Source organism: Lucilia sericata, unplaced genomic scaffold (genome assembly GCF_015586225.1).
Source record: "Lucilia sericata isolate MDLA Ls3-8-SP2 unplaced genomic scaffold, ASM1558622v1 Contig000451F_arrow, whole genome shotgun sequence".
Classification (NCBI taxonomy): Eukaryota; Metazoa; Arthropoda; class Insecta; order Diptera; family Calliphoridae; genus Lucilia; species Lucilia sericata.
The window spans coordinates 100,298-124,311 of NW_023994466.1; the positions used below are offsets into that span (position 1 = coordinate 100,298).

Genomic DNA, 24,014 nt, shown 5'->3' on the forward strand with positions numbered 1-24,014 from the left:
TCTAGTTCAGTTCTAGTTCAGTTCTAGTTCATGTTCTAGTTCAGTTCTAGTTCAGTTCTAGTTCAGTTCTAGTTCAGTTCTAGTTCAGTTCTAGTTCAGTTCTAGTTCAGTTCTAGTTCAGTTCTAGTTCAGTTCTAGTTCAGTTCTAGTTCAGTTCTAGTTCAGTTCTAGTTCAGTTCTAGTTCAGTTCTAGTTCAGTTCTAGTTCAGTTCTAGTTCTAGTTCTAGTTCTAGTTCTAGTTCTAGTTCAGTTCTAGTTCAGTTCTAGTTCTTAGTTCTAGTTCTAGTTCAGTTCTAGTTCAGTTCTAGTTCAGTTCTAGTTCAGTTCTAGTTCAGTTCTAGTTCAGTTCTAGTTCAGTTCTAGTTCAGTTCTAGTTCAGTTCTAGTTCAGTTCTAGTTCAGTTCAAGTTCAGTTCTAGTTCAGTTCTAGTTCAGTTCTAGTTTAGTTCTAGTTCAGTTCTAGTTCTTTTCTAGTTCAGTTCTAGTTCAGTTCTAGTTCAGTTCTAGTTCAGTTCTAGTTCAGTTCTAGTTTAGTTCAAGTTCAGTTCTAGTTCTTTTCTAGTTCTTTTCTAGTTCAGTTCTAGTTCAGTTCTAGTTCAGTTCTAGTTCTAGTTCAGTTCTAGTTCAGTTCTAGTTCTTTTCTAGTTCAGTTCTAGTTCAGTTCTTGTTCTATTCTAGTTCAGTTCTAGTTCAGTTCTAGTTCAGTTCTAGTTCAGTTCTAGTTCAGTTCTAGTTCAGTTCTAGTTCAGTTCTAGTTCAGTTCTAGTTCAGTTCTAGTTCAGTTCTAGTTCAGTTCTAGTTCAGTTCTAGTTCAGTTCTAGTTCAGTTCTAGTTTAGTTCTAGTTCAGTTCTAGTTCTTTTCTAGTTCAGTTCTAGTTCTGTTCTAGTTCAGTTCTAGTTCAGTTCTAGTTCAGTTCTAGTTCAGTTCTAGTTCAGTTCTAGTTCAGTTCTAGTTCAGTTCTAGTTCAGGTCTAGTTCAATTCTAGTTCAGTTCTAGTTCAATTCTATTTCAGTTCTAGTTCTATTTTTGTTTCACCAACTGAAACTTCCCTACTTGTTCTAGTTTTCTTCTAGTGCATGCTTTGATAATGAAAATATAGGATTTTGCACTTGTAAAACTCCTCAATACTTGCTTCAATTTTCTAAATATTTTCAAGTGTTAAAATTGTTACTTTAAAAATATTGTTATTTCCTGGAACAAACTATTTTTTGAAATAAAACAAATAAGTAAAAATATTTTTATCTATTTTTAAGTTTTTCCCAACAGACCCCCACACATACACTTTTATAAATATAATTGTTAACAAAATACTTGCTTAAATATGTCTCGAAATTTTATTGTTGCTTTTTCCCCCTGCAAGAACCACAAAAACATATTATGGCTCTCTGGCTTATATGGTTCTTAGAAACATGGGTTATAAAACAGCAGGACCTGTATTAACACAGACACACACATACCCAAATACTTAAAACAATATGCAGGACTTTGTTTAAACAAGAGTATAGAATTTATTGTCATTGTTAACACAGTATAGAGTCGTATATACTTATTTTTAATACAGCCTTTGGAATATGTTTAACTAGAAACAGCACTTCACACACTTAAACAGGACCTGGTTTTCCAAACCACATACATTTTTCTAACAGGAAACTACTTAAAATATCTTTCAAAAATTCTTTACTATTTCATACTTTTGTATGAAAAAGAAAAATTTCATTGCATAAGTTTGAGCGCTACCATATGTTTGCTTATGTTTGTATCTATTTGTCTTTTCCCCAATTCCAGAATTTGTTAGTATGTGTTTTAGTAAAATACCTGTTTATTGTTCAAGAAATTTATCCGTCTATCCCATTGTTTGTCTGTGTGTTGAATTAAAAAGGATATTTTTGGTATTTTATTTGTTGAGTTAAAAGTATTTCCGTTTAGTTTTTCTTTTCCTAGATTGTGGATTTTAATAACTTACGAAATGAAATATTTTGAATTTCCTGGAATATTTTCTCTTCTATATTATATTTTTTGGCAAATAGATACAAATACATTTAGCCAAACAGGAATTTTATATAAAGTTAAATATAAAAGGAGAAATTTAAGTGCATGTTTAGTTTAGTTAAAAAAATATTTTAAACTATAGTTTTAAAAATGTTAGAAAAAATAGTTTTAAGGAGTTTTAAACTACATATTTGAGATAAGTGTTATACTTAAAATAAAACAAATAAATTTACTTTTGGAAGATAAATTAATAAAAGAAAATAGAAATATGAGATAATGAACTTGAACTGTACTAGAAGTAAAATAGAACAGAAATAGAACTGAACTAAAACTGAACTAGAACAAAACTAGAACAGAACTAGAACAGAACTAGAATAGAAATAGAACAGAACTAGAATAGAAATAGAACAGAAATAGAACAGAACTAGAACAGAACTAGAACAGAACTAGAACAGAACTAGAACAGAACTAGAACAGAACTAAAACAGAACTAAAACAGAACTAGAACAGAACTAGAACAGAACTAGAACAGAACTAGAACAGAACTAGAACAGAACTAGAACAGAACTAGAACAGAACTAGAACAGAACTAGAACAGAACTAGAACAGAACTAGAACAGAACTAGAACAGAACTAGAACAGAACTAGAACAGTACTAGAACAGAACAGAACTAGAACTAGAACAGAACTAGAACAGAGCTAGAACAGAACTAGAACAGAAATAGAACTGAACTAAAACTGAACTAGAACAAAACTAGAACAGAACTAGAATAGAAATAGAACAGAACTAGAATAGAAATAGAACAGAAATAGAACAGAACTAGAACAGAACTAGAACAGAACTAGAACAGAACTAGAACAGAACTAGAACAGAACTAGAAAACTGAACTAGACAACTAGAACTAGAACAGAACTAAACAGAACTAAAGCAGAACTAGAACAGAACTAGAACAGAACTAGAACAGAACTAGAACAGAACTAGAACAGAACTAGAACAGAACTAGAACAGAACTAGAACAGAACTAGAACAGAACTAAAACAGAACTAGAACAGAACTAGAACAGAACTAGAACAGAACTAGAACAGAACTAGAACAGAACTAGAACAGAACTAGAACAGAACTAGAACAGAACTAGAACAGAACTAGAACAGAACTAGAACAGAACTAGAACAGAACTAGAACAGAACTAGAACAGAACTAGAACAGAACTAGAATAGAACTAGAACAGAACTAGAACAGAACTAGAACCGAACTATAACAGAACTAGAACAGAACTAGAACAGAACTAGAACAAAACTAGAACAGAACTAGAATAGAACTAGAACTAGAACAGAACTAGAACAGAACTAGAACAGAACTAGAACAGAACTAGAACAGAACTACAACTGAATGATAACTGAACTTTATTACAAAACACTTTTTTGCTTTTATAGTTAGAACTTTATCTTTAAAAAGTAATTAAAACCAATAAAATTTCTGTGTTAATTAAACCTTTTTAGTTTGCTAATAAAAAAAATATTAAAAATTTTAACAACAAATTTTAACCTTAAAAATCATGAGTTTAACTATAAAAAACAATAAAATATGATGTTAACAACAATGTGGCAAATAAAAAACATTGTTGTTGATTATTTTGTCAGTTACCAAAAAAAAAAAAAAAGAAGCTAAAGAAAAAATATAAAAATACGTGACCTTTTTACGACAGCACCACATGAAATTGTTTTAAGGAAAAAAAAACACAACAACTGCAGAGAACAAACAATATTTGTGTAGAAAAGGAATTTCAGCAACTAAAGCTTCAATTTTAAAACAAATACATACAGTTTGTGCTATGAAAGTATAAATGTATAATAATATTTTACTACTGAAGGATAAAAAAAATGAATGAAATTTGCTCCCTCTTAAAAATGTTGCTCTAAATATGAAAAAAATCTAGAAAGGAAACGGAAACGTATGTTCAGTGTTTCCTTTTAACAACAACTAAACTCTGCAGCAATATTTTTATAAAGATTTTTTTTTGCTTCATATTTTCCCCAAACTCAAACAAATTTGTGCTACAAACAAAAATAAATTCGTTTATATTAATGTGTAGGAGTATTACTGACCATAACCCAGCCACTAGAACAATACAGAAAGTAGTTTTCAGTTTCCTTTCTATTGGCAGCAATATGCAGTAGTTGGAGTTTAAAGCAGGGTAATAAAATCAATCTTTTAACTCTCTACCCCTCTAAAAAAAGCAAAAAAAAAATCCAACAAATTTGTTATAACACAACCAAATAAAATATCACCCTCTTCTTTAAGCTAAAAAAAGTGTATAAAAATGTTTAGCCATTTCACTTTATAACTGTGACTGAGTCAACAAAAAACAACTTACTTTCGCCTTGTTTCCATTGTTGGTCTAGCTGGTTATTGGACTGACTGTGTCTTTAACACTCTGCCAAAACAGCCACCTGAGAGAGCTTTTTGTTTGTTTTGTTTTTTAACAAAAATAAATCCTACCAAAATATAACCTGATTTAGAGCCAAATGTAAAAAACTGCTATCAAAAAAATTAAACCTCTAGAAAAAAATTGTAGCTTAAAAACGTGCCACTAGATCGCGATAACGTTATAAACAATACGTGCCTCTGAATAATGCCACATGAAAAAGTGGCAATAATAAGAATTATGTTGTTTCGTTGTTGTTTTTGCTGCAGCTAGTCTAGCTGTGAAAATAACATTTGGCTTGAGCAAAAAATAAAAATATCACAGGATTTCAGTTAACGTACACATATACTTATTTATTTACAGAAAAAAAAACTTTAAACTTGAACTTGAATTTTAATAAAAATCTCAAAACCCCTAAAGCAAATTAATATTAACAGACATTATATTAAAAATTTGTTTAAATTAAATTTCAATTATAGTTCTGTTGTGTTCTAGTTCAGTTCTAGTTTCTAGTTCTTTTCTAGTTCTTTTAGTTCTGTTCTAGTTCTATTTCTGTTCTAGTTCTAGTTCGGTTCTAGTTCTGTTCTAGTTCTAGTTCGGTTCTAGTTCTGTTCTAGTTCTGCTCTAGTTCTGTTCTAGTTCTTTTTAGTTTGTTCTAGTTCTGTTCTAGTTCCGTTCTAGTTCCGTTCTAGTTCTGTTCTAGTTAGTTCTGTTCTAGTTCTGTTCTGTTCTAGTTCTAGTTCTAGTTCTAGTTCTGTTCTAGTTCTGTTCTGTTCTGTTCTTTCTCTAGTTCTGTTCTAGTTCTGTTCTAGTTCTGTTCTAGTTCTGTTCTAGTTCTGTTCTAGTTCTGTTCTAGTTCTGTTCTAGTTCTGTTCTAGTTCTGTTCTAGTTCTGTTCTAGTTCTGTTCTAGTTCTGTTCTAGTTCTGTTCTAGTTCTGTTCTAGTTCTGTTCTAGTTCTGTTCTAGTTCTGTTCTAGTTCTGTTCTAGTTCTGTTCTAGTTCTGTTCTAGTTCTGTTCTAGTTCTGTTCTAGTTCTGTTCTAGTTCTGTTCTAGTTCTGTTCTAGTTCTGTTCTAGTTCTGTTCTAGTTCTGTTCTAGTTCTGTTCTAGTTCTGTTCTAGTTCTGTTCTAGTTCTGTTCTAGTTCTGTTCTAGTTCTGTTCTAGTTCTGTTCTAGTTCTGTTCTAGTTCTGTTCTAGTTCTGTTCTAGTTCTGTTCTGTTCTAGTTCTGTTCTAGTTCTGTTCTAGTTCTGTTCTAGTTCTGTTCTAGTTCTGTTCTAGTTCTGTTCTAGTTCTGTTCTAGTTCTGTTCTAGTTCTGTTCTAGTTCTGTTCTAGTTCTGTTCTAGTTCTGTTCTAGTTCTGTTCTAGTTCTGTTCTAGTTCTGTTCTAGTTCTGTTCTAGTTCTGTTCTAGTTCTGTTCTAGTTTGTTCTAGTTCTGTTCTAGTTCTGTTCTAGTTCTGTTCTAGTTCTGTTCTAGTTCTGTTCTAGTTCTGTTCTAGTTCTGTTCTAGTTCTGTTCTAGTTCTGTTCTAGTTCTGTTCTAGTTCTGTTCTAGTTCTGTTCTAGTTCTGTTCTAGTTCTGTTCTAGTTCTGTTCTAGTTCTGTTCTAGTTCTGTTCTAGTTCTGTTCTAGTTCTGTTCTAGTTCTGTTCTAGTTCTGTTCTAGTTCTGTTCTAGTTCTGTTCTAGTTCTGTTCTAGTTCTGTTCTAGTTCTGTTCTAGTTCTGTTCTAGTTTGTTCTAGTTCTGTTGTAGTTCTGTTCTAGTTCTGTTGTAGTTCGTTCTAGTTCTGTTCTAGTTCTGTTCTAGTTCTGTTCTAGTTCTGTTCTAGTTCTGTTCTAGTTCTGTTTAGTTCTGTTCTAGTTCTGTTCTAGTTCTGTTCTAGTTCTGTTCTAGTTCTGTTCTAGTTCTGTTCTAGTTCTGTTCTAGTTCTGTTCTAGTTCTGTTCTAGTTCTGTTCTAGTTCTTCTAGTTTGTTCTAGTTCTGTTTAGTTCTGTTCTAGTTCTGTTCTAGTTCTGTTCTAGTTCTGTTCTAGTTCTGTTCTAGTTCTGTTCTAGTTCTGTTCTAGTTCTGTTCTAGTTCTGTTCTAGTTCTGTTCTAGTTCTGTTCTAGTTCTGTTGTAGTTCTGTTGTAGTTCTGTTGTAGTTCGGTTCTAGTTCTGTTCTAGTTCTGTTCTAGTTCTGTTCTAGTTCTGTTCTAGTTCTGTTCTAGTTCTGTTCTAGTTCTGTTCTAGTTCTGTTCTAGTTCTGTTCTAGTTCTGTTCTAGTTCTGTTCTAGTTCTGTTCTAGTTCTGTTCTAGTTCTGTTCTAGTTCGTTCTAGTTCTGTTCTAGTTCTTTTTTAGTTCTGTTCTAGTTCTGTTCTAGTTCTGTTCTAATTCAGTTCTAGTTCTGTGCTAGTTCTGTTCTAGTTCTGTTCCAGTTCGTTTTTAGTTCTGTTCTAGTTCTTTAATTTCATTCCAATTTTAATTTTAAATTTTACTTATTAATCCCATTTTCTCTCTCCTTTCAGATGGTGCCTACTCTACAACTCTCCAAATTATCAAATCTAACACATTTAACCTTAAGCGGTAATCGTTTTACCTATTTACCAGCGGTGGGCTTTTTAAATCTATTCCATTTAAGGGAATTACATTTAAATCGTTTAGATTTTTCTGCAACGCATTGACTCAAGGTAAGTTGAGTATTAATTTAATTTTACATAATTTTTCTCTTTTTAAAAATAAATTGTCTTTAAAACAAAATCATTAAATAAACGATACAATTACCGTACATGTAATATAATATGTTTATAAATAATTTTCACAGAAAATAATTAATATTAATGATTTGGTAAATGTTTTAAGCTCATGTGTTTTTTTTTCACTTGTCTAAAGTATTTAACTAAGTATTCAGATTAAATTAAAAATACCTTCAAATTACGCTGTCATTAAAATAACAGGCAATATTAGTAATGAATTACATGTGTTTTTGTTACACGAAAAAAAATACATACATATGAGATTACATGTTTGGTAATAACCCAACAGACATTTCGATTTGATAACAAGTATGAAATTTTAGAGAAATATTAAATGTTTGGTATCAGTTAGATCAGACATGTTATAATTTGTTTGTTGTAAACTATTTTGTTGATTTGTGTTTGCTGGGATAGCTTTACCTGTATGTGTATGATTGATAGGGGTACGGGTATTTGCCTAACTTTGTATATTTGTTCAGAGTATTTATAAATGTATCATTTCCAATTCTGGGTAATTTTTACAACAAAATTATGCTAATTTAACCGAATTTTCAGTCTTTTTTTCTCGACAACAACATTATTTATTAATGCCAGTTTGTTGAACGAGGAGGGTTGTTTCTAAAGGATTCAGTTATATGTCATTGTTTCAATATTTTTTCACAAAGAACTTGGTAAACTTAGTTTTCTTCAAACAAGATCAATCTTCCTACTCAAGGGTTTTCCTTCCCACGAGTGGAAACATTAGAACCAAGTGGGAACTACAGAAACCCTTATTAGTCATTGTCCTATTACATACAACTTGCTGCAAAACCTCGTTATAGTAATTGCAAAAAATGTTGCATATTTTTAGGCTTTGCTTAATGTAACCTTTAACCTTTGCCTTAAACTTTCCCAAACAACCTCGTTATAGGCCCGTTATATTAAATACACTGTAAACGTGTTGTTTATTGCATTAAATACTTATTATCTAACATTAAATTGCAAACGTTTAAATGTTATGGCATTATCTGTCTGTATGTGATATCATTAACATTAATTCAGTTTAACGTTTCTTTTTTTTCCCATTATACTACTTCATACTCAGCAAATACCCTACACTGGTAATGATATCTATATTAATTTCTCTTAATAGTTGGCATAAAACAAGTTTTCAAAGCCTAAAAGCATTAAAGGGAAAAACGTATAAAGCTTTTCTACAGCCTGCTAATATGCAACAGGTTATTGTGCCTAAGCATATGCTAAACATTTTCAAAACAGTATAAGTAATAGGCTGGCTTACGAATCTAAAAATCAAGAAAAATTGTGATTTACAAAGTTATTTACAATCTAACTAAGTTTTGAGCTTTCCCCAAAAAAAATATTTCGTAAGGATTTCCACAAACTTGATTTCTTCTCACTTCAAATTTCGAGCCTATCTACTATATAATGCGGTTTATTTTCATTGGAAATTCCACTTGCATATATGTATGTATGTTAGTGAATATAACTGTATAACCAGTTGTCTAATTTCCCAGGCTATTTCATTCTCATGCCTCTACCTGTTCAGTTTTATAACATTTTAAGGTTTTATATTGAAATTTGAAATATTTCGTTTATTTTTCTTTTTTGTTAACTGCTGAGTTTATTCTCAGCTCTAAAATAACAAATAAATAAAACATTTACGTTTATTTGTATTTTAGGGAATTTAACATATTTTTCTTGTAATATTATATGAACAAGTTTCAGATGGAACTAAAATTGAAATGTTAAATCTTTATTAATGTTGAATTATATGTTTATAATGGCTACATAACAGTTAAATAATAAAGCAAACTTTCCTAAACACAAAATTTTAGACTGTTTAAAACAGAACTAGAACAAACTAGAACAGAACAGAACAGAACAGAACTAGAACAGAACAGAACTAGAACAGAACAGTACAAAACTAGAACAGAACTAGAACAGAACTAGAACAGAACTAGAACAGAACTAGAACAGAACTAGAACAGAACCGGAAAGAACTAGAACAGAACTAGAACAGAACTAGAACAGAACTAGAACAGAACTAGAACAGAACTAGAACAGAACTAGAACAGAAACTAGAACAGAACTAGAACAGAACTAGAACAGAACTAGAACAGACTAGAACAGACTAGAACAGAACTAGAACAGAACTAGAACAGAACTAGAACAGAACTAGAACAGAACTAGAACAGAACTAGAACAGAACTAGAACAGAACTAGAACAGAACTAGAACAGAACTAGAAACAGAACTAGAACAGAACTAAACAGAACTAGAACAGAACTAGAACGAACTAGAACAGAACTAGAACAGAACTAGAACTAGAACAGAACTAGAACTAGAACAGAACTAGAACAGAACTAGAACAGAACTAGAACAGAACTAGAACAGAACTAGAACAGAACTAGAACAGAACTAGAACTAGAACAGAACTAGAACAGAACTAGAAACAGAACTAGAACAGAAACTAGAACAGAACTAGAACAGAACTAGAACAGAACTAGAACAGAACTAGAACAGAACTAGAACAGAACTAGACAGACTAGAACAGAACTAGAACAGAACTAGAACAGAACTAGAACAGAACTAGAACAGAACTAGAACAGAACTAGACAGAACTAGAACAGAACTAGAACAGAACTAGAACAGAACTAGAACAGAACTAGAACAGAACTAGAACAGCAGAACTACTAGAACAGAACTATAACAGAAACTAGACAGAAACATCACTAGAACAGAACTAGACAGAACTAACAAACTAGACAAACTAGAACAGAACTAGAACAGAACTAGAAACAGAACTAGAAAGAACTAGAACAGAACTAGAACAGAACGAAACTAGAACAGAACTAGAACAGAACTAGAACAGAACTAGAACAGAACAAAAACAGAACTAGAATAGAACTAGAACAGAACTAGAACAGAACTAGAACTGAACTAGAACTGAACTAGAACAGAACTAGAACAGAACTGAGAACAGAACTATAACGGAACTAGAACGGAACTAGAACAGAACTAGAACAGAACAGAACTAAACAGAACTAGAACAGAACTAGAACAAACTAAACAGAACTAGAACAGAACTAGAACAGAACTAGAACAGAACTAGAACAGAACTAGAACAGAACTAGAACAGAACTAGAACAGAACTAGAACAGAACTAGAACAGAACTAGAACTGAACTAGAACTGAACTAGAACTGAACTAGAACAGAACTAGAACAGAACTAGAACAGAACTAGAACAAAACTAGAACAGAACTAGAACAACTAGAACAGAACTAGAACAGAACTAGAACAGAACTAGAACAGAACTAGAACAGAACTAGAACAGAACTAAACAGAACTAGAACAGAACTAACAGAACTAGAACAGAACTAGAACAAACTAGAACAGAACTAGAACAGAACTAGAACAGAACTAGAAGAAACTAGAACAGAACTAGAACAGAACTAGAACAGAACTAGAACAGAACTAGAACAGAACTAGAACAGAACTAGAACAAACTAGAACAGAACTAGAAACAGAACTAGAACAGAACTAGAACAGAACTAGAACAGAACTAGAACAGAACTAGAACAGAACTAGAACAGAACGAGAAACAGAACTAGAACAGAACTAGAACAGAACTAGAACAGAACTAGAACAGAACTAAACAGAACTAGAACAGAACTAGAACAGAACTAGAACAGAACTAGAACAGAACTAGAACAGAACTAGAACAGAACTAGAACAGAACTAGAACAGAACTAGAACAGAACAGAACTAGAACAGAACTAGAATAGAACTAGAACAAACTAGAACAGAACTAGAACAGAACTAGAACAGAACTAGAACAGAACTAGAACAGAACTAGAACAGAACAGAACTAGAACAGAACTAGAACAGAACTAGAACTAACTAGAACATACTAGAACAGAACTAGAACAGAACTAGAACAGAACTAGAACAGAGCTAGAACAGAACTAGAACAGAACTAGAACAGAACTAGAACAGAACTATAACAGTACTAGAACTAGAACAGAACTAGAACAGAACTAGAACAGAAGTATAACAGAACGTAGAACAGAACTAAACAGAAACTAGAACAGAACTAGAACAGAACTAGAACAGAACTAGAACAGAACTAGAACAGAACTAGAACAGAACTAGAACAGAACTAGAACAGAACTAGAACAGAACTAGAACAGAACTAGAAACAGAACTAGAAAGAAACTAGAACAGAACTAGAACAGAACTAGAACAGAACTAGAACAGAACTAGAACAGAACTAGAACAGAACTAGACAGAACTAGAACAGAACTAGAACAGAACTGAACTAGAACAGAACTAGAACAGAACTAGAACAGAACTAGAACAGAACTAGAACAGAACTAGAACAGAACTAGAACAGAACTAGAACAGAAGTATAACAGAACTAGAACAGAACTAGAACAGAACTAGAACAGAACTAGAACAGAGCTAGAACAGAACTAGACAGAATAAACAGAACTAGAACAGAACTAGAACAGAACTAGAACAGAACTAGAACAGAACTAGAACAGAACTAGAAAAAACTAGAACAGAACTAGAACAGAACTAGAACAGAACTAGAACAGAACTAGAACAGAACTAGAACAGAACTAGAACAGAACTAGAAAAGAACTAGAACAGAACTTAGAACTAGAACAGAACTAGAACAGAACTAGAACAGAACTAGAACAGAACTAGAACAGAACTAACTAGAACAGAACTAGAACAGAGCTAGAACGAAGACTAGAACAGAACTAGAACAGCAACTAGAACAGAACTAGAACAGAACTAACATGACACTAGAAACAGAACTTAGAACAGAAGCTTTAGAACAGGAACTAGCAACCGAATAGACCTGAACTAGAAACCCGAGAACAGCCGAACTAGAACAGAGAACTAGAACAGAACTAGACATAAACTAGAACAGACCTAGAACAGAACTAGAACAGAACTAGAACAGACCTAGAACAGAACCTAGAACAGAACTATAACAGAACTAGACACAGAACTCGAACCAGAAACTAAGGAACAGAACTAGAACAGAACTAGAAACAGAACTAGAACAGAACTAGAACAGAACATAGAACAGAGACTTAGAACAGGAACTAGAACAGAACTTAGAACAGAACTAGAAACAGAACTAGAACAGAACTAGAACAGAACTAGAACAAGAACTAAACAGAACTCGAACCGAACTAGAACAGAACTAGAAACAGAACTAGAACAGAACTAGAACAGAACTAGAACAGAAACTAGAACAGAAGCTAGAACTAGAACTAGAACTGAGACAGAACTAGAACAGAACTAGAACAGGAACTAGAATAGAACTAGAACAAGAACTAGAACAGACTAGAACAGGAACCTAGAACGAAACTAGAACAGAAGTATAACAGAACTAGAACAGAACTAGAACAGAACTAGAACAGAACTAGAACAGAATTAGAACAGAACTAGAACAGATCTAGAACAGAACTAGAACAGAACTAGAACAGAACTAGAACAGAACTAGAACAGAACTAGAACGGAACTAGAACAGAGCTAGAACAGAACTAGAACAGAACTAGAACAGAACTAGAACAGAACTAGAACAGAACTAGAACAGAACTAGAACAGAACTAGAACAGAACTAGAACAGAACTAGAACAGAACTAGAACAGAACTAGAACAGAACTAGAACAGAAGTATAACAGAACTAGAACAGAACTAGAACAGAACTAGAACAGAACTAGAACAGAATTAGAACAGAACTAGAACAGAACTAGAACAGAACTACAACAGAACTACAACAGAACTAGAACAGAACTAGAACAGAACTAGAACAGAACTACAACAGAACTAGAACAGAACCAGAACAGAACTAGAAAAGAACTAGAACAGAACTAGAACAGAACTAGAACAGAACTAGAACAGAACTAGAACAGAACTAGAACAGAACTAGAACAGAACTAGAACAGAACTAGAACAGAACTAGAACAGAACTAGAACAGAACTAGAACAGAACTAGAACAGAACTAGAACAGAACTAGAACAGAACTAGAACAGAACTAGAACAGAACTAGAACAGAACTAGAACAGAACAGAACTAGAACAGAACTAGAACAGAACTAGAACAGAACTAGAACAGAACTAGAACAGAACTAGAACAGAACTAGAACAGAAGTATAACAGAACTAGAACAGAACTAGAACAGAACTAAAACAAAACTAGAACAGAACTAGAAACAGAACTAGAACAGAACTAGAACAGAACTAGAACAGAACTAGAACAGAACCAGAACAGAACTAGAACAAAACTAGACTAGAACAGAACTAAACTAGAACAGAACTAAATTAGAACAGAACTAGACTAGAACAGAACTAAACTAGAACAGAACTAAATTAGAACAGAACTAGACTAGAACAGAACTAAACTAGAACAGAACTAAACTAGAACAGAACTAGACTAGAACAGAACTAAACTAGAACAGAACTAAACTAGAACAGAACTAGACTAGAACAGAACAGAACTAGACTAGAACAGAACTGGACTAGAACAGAACTAGAATAAAACTAGAACAGACATAAAAGGATCTGTAATATAGACCAATGAGTGATCTATAGTCAAGACTATGGAGTTATCTATAGCCCATCTATCTATCTATGTATATAGAGTGATATACTTAAATATACTCCAGCCTATAGAGTGATCTGTACTTCAAAATATAGAGTGCTGTATAGTTAAGACATAGAGTGATCGATCTACAGTTCAGACCTTATTCTGATCTTTACTTTAGACTGATCTGTTTTTTTTACTATTGAGCAGTACAGTAATAAAGACTGATCTGCAGTTCAAAATATTTTTGTTAGTTCATACGACTAACGGCTATTCTCTAGTTGTGAGCTCTCTCTCTCTTCCCCCCCCATAAATTTCTTTTAAGTAATTTAATATCTCCAACTTTCCATGTATTTAAATATTAAGAGTATTATTTCAATTTGTTTATTGAGCATGTGATATTCAATATTTTAAAACGTATTGATTTATTTCTATTGTTTTTTAACCTTTCTCACACTCATTTTACAAAACCAGTTCCTACGACCTCCACCCTCCCCCCAAAAGTAAATTAAGCATAAAAAAAGTTCTTTTTTCAAACATTTAACAAACATGTGTATAAACAAATTGTTGTTAAACTTCCCTGTTTGCCAAACTGAAATGTATTTTAACACTTCAATGGTAAAATGCATAAAATTTGAGAATAAATAGTATACAATTTCAATATGACTTGTTACCTTTTGTTGAAAGGTTGTGAGAGAGGTGAAAAAGGAACAAACATTTTTGAAATACTATAATAATTTTAGTGCTTTTTTGAAAAGAACAAAAAAATGGGTATTATTTTAAAAGGGCTAAAGCTTATAGATAACATGTAGTTAAATAAACAAACCCTAAAATTATGCTATATATTTTAAAACGTAGAATGGCTCATGTTGTATGTAATACATAATGGTAGTTTTAGTTACTTCTGTAAATTGAAGTTAACTTATTTCAAAGATCATTTTTAACTTAAACATTTTGAGAAAATTGTAATAAACTTCAGTTTTAGGGGGTAGCTGCTACCTTCTTCATGAGCCCAGCTAATGTTTATAGTTTGTCAAAAGGTGAATAACTTAAGCAACCCTTTTTCTGTCTTATTATGTCTTTCCTTTAAGGGTAAATATTTAGTATTGTAGTTAAAATTCTTTAACTACCAACAACAAAACAATTAAAAGCACAACATACAAACATACTAACACATCGAAAGACTGTAATTTGCCATTTACACCCAACAAATTTCTAAATTAATTTCTTAGGTTTTGAAATAAGACACTCAAACTGTCTGGCTGTTTTTTTTAAACTAGAAAGCGAAAAGTAAAATTGTAATTTATTTTCGTTTTAAATAAATAACAACCTTGAATTTTTAATCAATTTTTAAAGGGAATTTTTCTTTAACAATAACTTAAGTTATTTTCTCTCTTCTAATTTTCCATTTGTTTTTCATATTTTAAACATAATTTATGTGGCATATTTAACATGCCACTTAGCTTTTTCAGTTGACACATTTTTCATAATAAACTTTACCGTCTGTTTCTTTTAGTAAAACGTTTTGTGCTTGTTTTTTGTGTATTTCTTAATCAACTTTTCATTTTTAGCTTTAATATACCTGTCACTTGCTAAAAGAACATCATGGAGCTGTTTATTAGATTAATATGACTTGTCTTGTCATAAAAATATTTAACAAAATATCAAAACACATGAATTTTTCTAGGGAGGTTAGAGAGGTTCAGTGGCTGTGTAATAGTTAGTGATGAAAAATTAATGGAATTTTTTGCGTAAATTCCAAACAAGCAAGTATTTTGTTCAATATTTAGCCCTTAGAGGTTCAATGCCTGATATATGTTTGTCTTACTATAGATTAGTCTATAGTCTGAACTATGAATCAATCTATAGTCTGGATCAGTCTATAGCCTGGACTATAGATCAGTCTATAGTCTAGACTATAGATCAGTCTACAGTCTGGACTAAAGATCAGTCTATAGTCTGGACCATAGATCAATCTATAGTCTGGACTATAGATCACTCTATAGTCTGGACTATAGATCACTTTATAGTCTGGACTATAGATCACTTTATAGTCTGGACTATAGATCACTCTATAGTCTTGACTAAAAATCACTCTATAGTCTGGAATATAGATCACTCTATAGTCTGGACTATAGATCACTCTATAATCTGGACTATAGATCCCTCTATAGTCTGAAATATAGATCACTCTATAGTCTGAACTATAGATCAGTCTATAGTCTGGACTAAAGATCAGTCTATAGTCTGGACCATACATCAGTCTCTAGTCTGGACTATAGATTACTCTATAGTCTGAACTATAGATCTCACTATAGTCTGAACTATAAATCACTCTATAGTCTGAACTATATATCACTCTATAGTCTGGACTATAGATCACTCTGTAGTCTGGACTATAGATCACTCTGTAGTCTGGACTATAGATCAGTCTATAGTCTGGACTATAGATCAGTTTATAATCTGGACTATAGATCAGTTTACAGTCTGGACTATAGTTCAGTCTATAGTCTGGACTATAGATCAGTCTATAGTCTGGACTATAGTTCAGTCTAGAGTCTGGACTATAGATCAGTCTATAGTCTGGACTATAGTTCAGTCCAGAGTCTGGACTATAAGTCAGTCTATACTCTGGTGTACAGACCAGTTTATAATTTCCTATACAGATCAGTCTATAGTCCGGTCTACAGCTTAGTCTATAGTCTGGTCTACAGATCAGTCTATACATTATTCTATTGTCTTGTCTGCAGATCAGTCTATAGTCTAGTCTGCAGATCAGTCTATAGATTAGTCTATAGTTTGGTCTATAGATCAGTCTATAGTTTGGTCTATAGATCAGAGTATAGTCTGGTCTATAGATCAGTCTATATATTATTCTATAGGCTAGTCTGCAGATCAATATATAGTCTAGTCTGCACATCAGTCTATAGATTAGTCTATAGTCTGGTCTATAGATTAGTCTATAGTCTGGTCTATATATCAGTCTATAGTATGGTCTATAGATCAGTCTATAGTCTGGTCTATAGATCATTTTGTAGTATGGCCTATAGATCAGTCTATAGATTATTCTATAATCTAGTCTGCAGATCAGTCTATAGATTAGTCTATAGTCTGGACTATAGACCGCATTTATAGATTATTCTATAGTCTAGTCTGCAGATCAGTTTATCGATCTGTCTACAGTCTGATATATATATAAAAGTTAATACTTCCGACTATAAGTTAGTCTATAGTCTAGACTATAGATTAGTCTATAGGCTGGTCTACAAATTAGTTTAAACTGTGATCTACAGATCTCTTAATATTCTGGTCTATAGATCAGTTTATATTCTGGGTTGTGGATGGATATCTAGCTTGTTCTATAAATCTGCTTTTAGTGTGATCTTTAGATCATGTTTATATATCATTATCTACAAAAGCTATAATTAAACCTCCCTAAAAATTAAATTTTTTAGTTTTAAATTTAAACTTTTAATACTAATTAAATTTTTTTCTTCCCTTCTTTACTTACAGAGCTTTTGTAGACAACACCCACTTGCAAATATTGTATCTAAACAATAATCCCTTACTCAGTGATATACCCATGCGCATGTTCCAGGGAAATCCTAATATTGTAGAGGTCTACATGCAGGCCAATAGCTTACAAACCCTCTATGCTGCTCAATTCCCTATCGATCAATTGGAAAAGCTTTATTTGGGCGATAATCCGCTACAGTGTAATTGTACACTCTTCTGGCTGTGGCGTTTGGTAACGGGCAATTTTGATAATGGACAACAGGGTAATGAAATGAAACCGGATAATATGATGATGTCCCATGATGCCGGCTCTGTGGCAGCTTTGGGAGCAGATTTAAATTCCGAAACAGATGATAATCTAGTAAGAGTAGCGGCCTATGTGGCCGAACGTAAAAAGGATGTTAGTTCGAAATTTAAATATACCAATCCAGCGGCAACTATGAATAGTGGTTTTCTGAAATTGGATTCAGAACGTATAGGCTGTGAAATATGGCATGATAGTAAGAGAACACGTAAACATTTGGCAGCTATGACAGAGGGAGAAATCACCTGTCCCGCACATGTGGTAACTATAGTGTGTGCAGTGCTCACCTGTCTGCTGGTGGTAATGACCGGAGCCAGTATAGTATTCTATATGAGATTTGTGAAGCGTAGAAGGAAGTTAATGCATGATCGTAGTTTACGTTCTGGCAAATCAATAGTAAATGTACATGATCGTATTTTACCGCATCAACCTTTAAGTGCTCAAGCTAATGGTGGCATACCGGGGACACTAATGAATGGTTCATATCCCCATCATACTTTGCAAAGCCAAAGATCAACACTACCCCATCATAATATGCATCCGCTGCATCATCAGGACTATCATCAAACCATGCCTCAGGTGGATAAACTAGAGTTGGAGAGATATTTAACTGCCCAGGCTATAGCTAATGAATATAGAGCTTTAAAACCCTGGGAATTGCCACCTGTCAAGGATTCTAACACCTATACCGATGAACCTGAACATTTATATGAGAAATTCGATCATTATGACTATCCCGATGCACATACAATGTCAAAGACCACAAATGGTAAACATTTAATGAATAATCAAAATAAACATGCCTCAGCACAGCTTTTAAGCAGTAGTGGGGGCCTGAATAACGGTATTGGTAGTATGGGTAGTAGTGTTGTTGGTGGTGGTGGTGGTGTTGGTACTCTTAATAAACCTCATATAGTCTATGTATGATATAATGGTAGAGAAAAGTTGATCATTGATGAAGGATCAGGATCTACTAGTGATACTGTGGCATTAAGCAATTGTTTAAATAATAATTATAATACAATGTGTAGTTATATTAAATTAGTATAAAAATCGAAAAAAAAAACTTCTTATTAATACTAAAACTATCAAAACAAAGTATGTTAAACATTTTGGTTGAAAGCAAAAAAACGGCCAGTTTATTTAAATTATCATAAAGAAAAACTCCACAAAAAAAAGAAAAAAAAAACTTCTAACAGTTTCTCCTTAACTACTTACCCGATATTAACTACTTAGTAACACATTATACAAACAAAAAACACATACTCTTATATAAATAATTTAATAACATTAATTAACTTGGCAAAAACAGGGAACTTATTTAGCATGAACAAGGAAAAATAAATGAAATAATAAACTTTGTAGTAAAAAGTAAAAACTGAAAACTTAAAACAACTTACAAAGTATAGTAGAGGATTTATTTAAAATAAAGTAAATAAATATTTTCCAAAAAAAAAGATAAAAAACTTGGTAAAGAGGAACAGTTAAGAGAAACTTACTTAAAAAAACAAAAATTTATTGAAAGTTTTTAATTTTTACAAAATTTTTTTCAAGATTCAAATAAAAATTAAAGAGATTTTAAAGAAAATTTTAAGGCAAAACACAAAAAGCTTTTAAATAAAAGCTTTAAATTTAAAAAAAAAATTGAAAAGCTTTTTTTGCCAGATCTTTTCCAAAACTGCTTTAAAACCAAGGACTGCTTAAAAGCTACATACAATAAATCTTTTCCCCTAAAAGCTTTCATAATGAAAAAAGCTTTTTCATGAAAACATTTCAAATTTAGTTAAATCCATAAAATGATTTAAAATTGTAAAATGTTTAAGCTTTAATTGCATTTTTGTTGTATATGTAGTTAAAAGCTCCCAAATATATGTATAAAATTCTTTCAAAAAGCTTTAATTTAAAAAGCTTTTTAAAGAAAACTTGTTAAAGTGTGTTTAAAATAAGAATTCTGTAATTATTACTAGTATTTTAACCATAATTTGTATTAATGTAAAAAGCTCTATCGCTTAACAATATTCCGTGAAGCTTTTAATTGAAACGTTTTTATTTCAAAACTTAGCAGAGTTCAAATTTAGTTGTAGTAAAAATAACATTTCAACAAAAAGTTATTAAAAGCTCTTAGTTTGAAAAGTACTTTCTTTAAAAATATTCAAAGCTTTTAATCTTTAGTGCACAAAATGTTAATGAAGTCAGCAAAACTATTAAAAATTTAAATTTATTACATTTTTTTTAGAAAAAGCTCAAACTTTGTTTCATAAAAGTATTTCCAAAAGCTTCAATTTAAAAACGTTTTTATTAAAGACCTAAAAAAGTTAATTAAATAAGCAAATCGTTTAAAAACAAAAAGTATTTAACTTTCAGTTTAATTTAAAATAAAAAGCTTTCAAGCATTATTACATAAAAATGTTTTAAGCAGCTTCTAGTTACGAAGTTTTTTTCTGGGTATCACGATATTAGAGTTTACAATTAGTTGTAGTAGAATGTTTTTATATAAAAAGCTCTTATTTTAATAGGTTTTTTAATTGTCAAAACTTTCAAGCTTTATTACGCAAAAATATTTAGAAAACATCTAGTTAAGAAAATATTTCTAAAAGTTTTCATGTAATCGTAGTAAAACAAAATTAAAAAACTTTTATGATGACAGTTTTAAAAAAGCTTTTAGAATAAAAGTTTTAAAAAGCTTTTATAATAAAGGTTTGAATAAAGCTTTTACAACAAGATTAAAAAAAAGTTTAAAAAATATAAAAATGTTAATGAAGCATTTATGATAAAAGTTTAAAAAAAGCTCTTAAAATAAAAGTTTAAAAAAGCTTTTAAGAAAATGTTTGAAGAAGCTTTTATGATAAAAGTTTGAAAAAAACTTTAAAAAATGTTTTTATTATGAAAGTTTTGATAAAAGTTTTATGGCAAAAGTCGTAAAAAAGTTTTAAAAAGATTTTATAATAAAAGCTTGAATAAAGCTTTTATAACAAAATTAAAAAAAAAAAAACTTTAATAATAAAAGTTTTAAAAAAACTTTTATAAAAACTTTTAATAAAGCTTTTATAAAAACTTTTAATAAAGCTTAAAAAAAGGCTTTTAGCTTCGAAAGCTCCATATAAAAAAATGGGATATAAAGCAATTAGTTGAACAAAATACTTTGTTCTTTCTATTTCTATTTATAGTTTAAAAGCTCTGGTAAAGTAATAAAAGCTTGACTAAAAAATAACTTAGAAAAGTAAATAAAGTTTTCCTATATGAAGGCTCAAAGTTAAAGTTCATTGTGTATAAAAAATTGCCTTAAAAAAAAAACTTAATTAAATTCAACAAAAAAAGCTTCAAGCTTTAACTTTAATTACCTGTTATATGGTCAAAAGCAATATGTCATTTATTACCTTTAATAATTTTTCCAATTTTCATTAAAATCTCTTTAATTTGTTACCGATTTTTTTCTGTTCTTTATAAACACAAACATATTTTTTTAGTTAAAAAATTTATGAGCTTTTGTTTAATGGAAAATAACAACAAGAAGAAAAAAACCAACTATACAAAACAAATTATTATTAAATATGTATTTATATATAAATAATAAATAAAAGAAAAACAAAATAAATAAATAAAATAACAAGCAAAATGAAACAAGGGATTATATAAAATTTAAATTAAAAAACAAAAAAAAAAAAAAAAACAAAAAAAGAATATTTTTATTTTCAAATATTTCATTACTAATAATAACTAGAATTCATAACACCATAAATTAAAAATTTAAATTGAACAAGAAAAAAACCGAAAATAAATATTAATAAAAAACAACAACAAAACATTATATAATGAAAAAACAAAATGGTAAAAAAACCTAGAAATTATAAATAAATAAATACTAAATTAATGGCAACAAAAAAACAAAAATATTTATTTAACAGTTTAAGGCCAATATACTGTAATAAAGTGTTACTTTTTTTTGCTAAAAAAAGAAATTATGGAAAAATTATATAAAATTGTAAATACAGCAAAATAGTTTAAAAATAATACAGAAATATATATTTGCATATAAAAAAAATACTTGAAAAGGAAATAAATCAAAAGAATTTATAACAATTATTATCGATTTTGATTTAGTAATTTTGGGGAATTAACAGTTTAGTTTGATTTGGTGGAAGTTGATAAATATAAAAAAATTGTATACGATTTTAGAACCAAACTTTTTGCAATAGCCTGGCAACATGTTGACAATTTAAAATGTTTAGCTACATGTTTAGAAACATCTGTAAAGTGCCGTATTACTAGTCTAGTCTATAGTATAGTCTATAGTCTAGTCCATAGTATAGTCTATAGTCTAGTCTATAATCTAGTCTATAGTCTACTCTATAGTATAGTCTATAGTTTAATCTATAGCCTAGTCTCTAGTCTAGTCTATCGTCTAGTCTATAGTCTAGTCTATAGTTTAGTCTAGTCTATAGTCTAGTCAAAAGCCTAATCTAAAGTCTATTCTATAGTCTAGTCTATAGTGTAGTATATAGCCTAGTCTAAAAACTAGTCTATAGACTACTCTATAGTCTAGCATATAGCATAGTCTATAGCCTTGCCTAGGGTCTAGTCTAAAGGCTATTCTATAGACTAGTCTATAGTCTAGTCTATAGTCTAGTCTATAGTCTAGTCTATAGTCTAGTCTATAGTCTAGTCTATAGTGTAGTATATAGTCTAGTCTAAAATCTAGTCTATAGACTACTCTATAGTCTAGCATATAGCCCAGTCTATAGCCTAGTCTATAGTCTAGTCTATAGGCTATTCTATAGAATAGTCTAGACTATAGTCTAGCCTATAGTCTAGTCTATAGTCTAGTCTATAGTCTAGTCTAGTCTATAGTCAAGTCTATAGTCAAGTCTATAGTCTTGTCTATAGTCTAGTCTATGGTCTAGTTTACAGTCTAGTATGTAGTCTAGTCTATATCTAGTTTATAATCTAGTCTATAGTGTAGTCTATAGTGTAGTCTATAGTCTAGTCTATAGTTTAGTCTATAGTCTAGTCTATTGTTTAGCCTACAATCTAGTCTTTAGTCTAGTCTATAGTCTAGTCTATAGTCTAGTCTATAGTCTAGTCTATAGTCTAGTCTATAGTCTAGTCTATAGTCTAGTCTATAGTCTAGTCTATAGTCTAGTCTATAGTCTAGTCTATAGTCTAGTCTATAGTCTAGTCTATAGTCTAGTCTATAGTCTAGTCTATACTCCAGTCTATGGTCTAATCTATGGTCTATAGTCTGGTATATAGTCTAGTATATAGTCTATTCTATAGACTAGTCTATAGTCCAAAGTCTAGCCTATAGTCCAGTATATTGTTTAGTCTACAGTCTAGCCTATAGTTCACTCTATTGTCTAGTCTATAGTCTAGTCTATAGTCCAGTCTATACTCTAGTTTATCGTGTAGTTTATAGTCTGGTCTATCGTCCAATCGATAGTCCAGTCTATAGTCTAGTCTAAGGACTAACATATGTTCTAGTCTATAGTCTAGCTTATAGTCCAGTACATTGTTTGGTCTACAGTCTAGTCTATAGTCCAGTCTATGGTTTAGTCTGCAGTCTAGTCTATAATCTAGTCTATAGTCTAGTTTATAGTCTAGTCTATAGTCTAGTCAATAGTACAGTCTATGGTCTAGTCTATAGTCTAGCCTATAGTCCAGTCTATGGTCGAGTCTATACTCTAGCCTATTGTCCAGTCTATGGTCTAGTCTATAGTCTAGTCTATAGTATAGTCTATAGTCTAGTCTATAATATATTCTGTTGTATAGTCTATAGTATAGTCTATTGTGTAGCCTATAGTCTAGCCTATAGTCAAGGCTATAGTCTAGTCTACTCTGTAGTGTCGCCTGTAGTGCAACTCTAGCAGAAAATTTCTTTAGTACTTTAAGATCTAACTTGCAACATTTGAAATGTTTAGCAACATGTTTACGAACACTAGTAGAGAACGTACATATATACAAAACTATAACTTTCTGTCTTTTTTAAAAATCCTCTAACCAATAAAACAAACTGTTATTCTGCTCTCTCTCTTTCTACTTGCACATAATTTTGTACTATTTTCTTTTCAAAAAAGTATATATTTTTATAAAAATCAAAAAAATATTTAAAACAAAAACATTTATAAACAAAAGTTCCTCTGCTTTATATCAGTTCTTTACCTTTCTTTAAATTTAATACACTTTAATATTTTGTTAAAAAAACTTTTAGTTTTTAGTTATATTTTTATTATTTTAAATAATTTTTTTCTTTTCTTTCTTTTTTTTCTATTACAGGTTAATATGTTTAAGTAACTTAAAATAAAATGACAATATTAAAAAGCAAAAAATATATATAAATAAATTAAAATTAATTATTATCTATTGTATATAGTATAAACTTACATTTAAAAAGCAAAAACTTTAATTATAAAAACCAACCATTATTAAAACAACAAATTTGTAAATAAT

The 24,014-nt window shown here is 30.8% G+C and overlaps 1 protein-coding gene across 1 annotated transcript in view; it reads left to right on the plus strand.

The window, feature by feature from the left end:
- The window catches only part of LOC119605012 (slit homolog 1 protein), a 119,287-nt gene extending 100,260 nt beyond the window's left edge, over positions 1-19,027 (plus strand). The window contains 3 exon segments of the mRNA XM_037957944.1: positions 6,920-7,057; positions 7,059-7,081; positions 17,264-19,027. Coding sequence (XP_037813872.1) covers positions 6,920-7,057; positions 7,059-7,081; positions 17,264-18,497 — 1,395 coding nt within the window. The 3' untranslated portion in view covers positions 18,498-19,027.
- Positions 19,028-24,014: the final 4,987 nt, after the last annotated feature.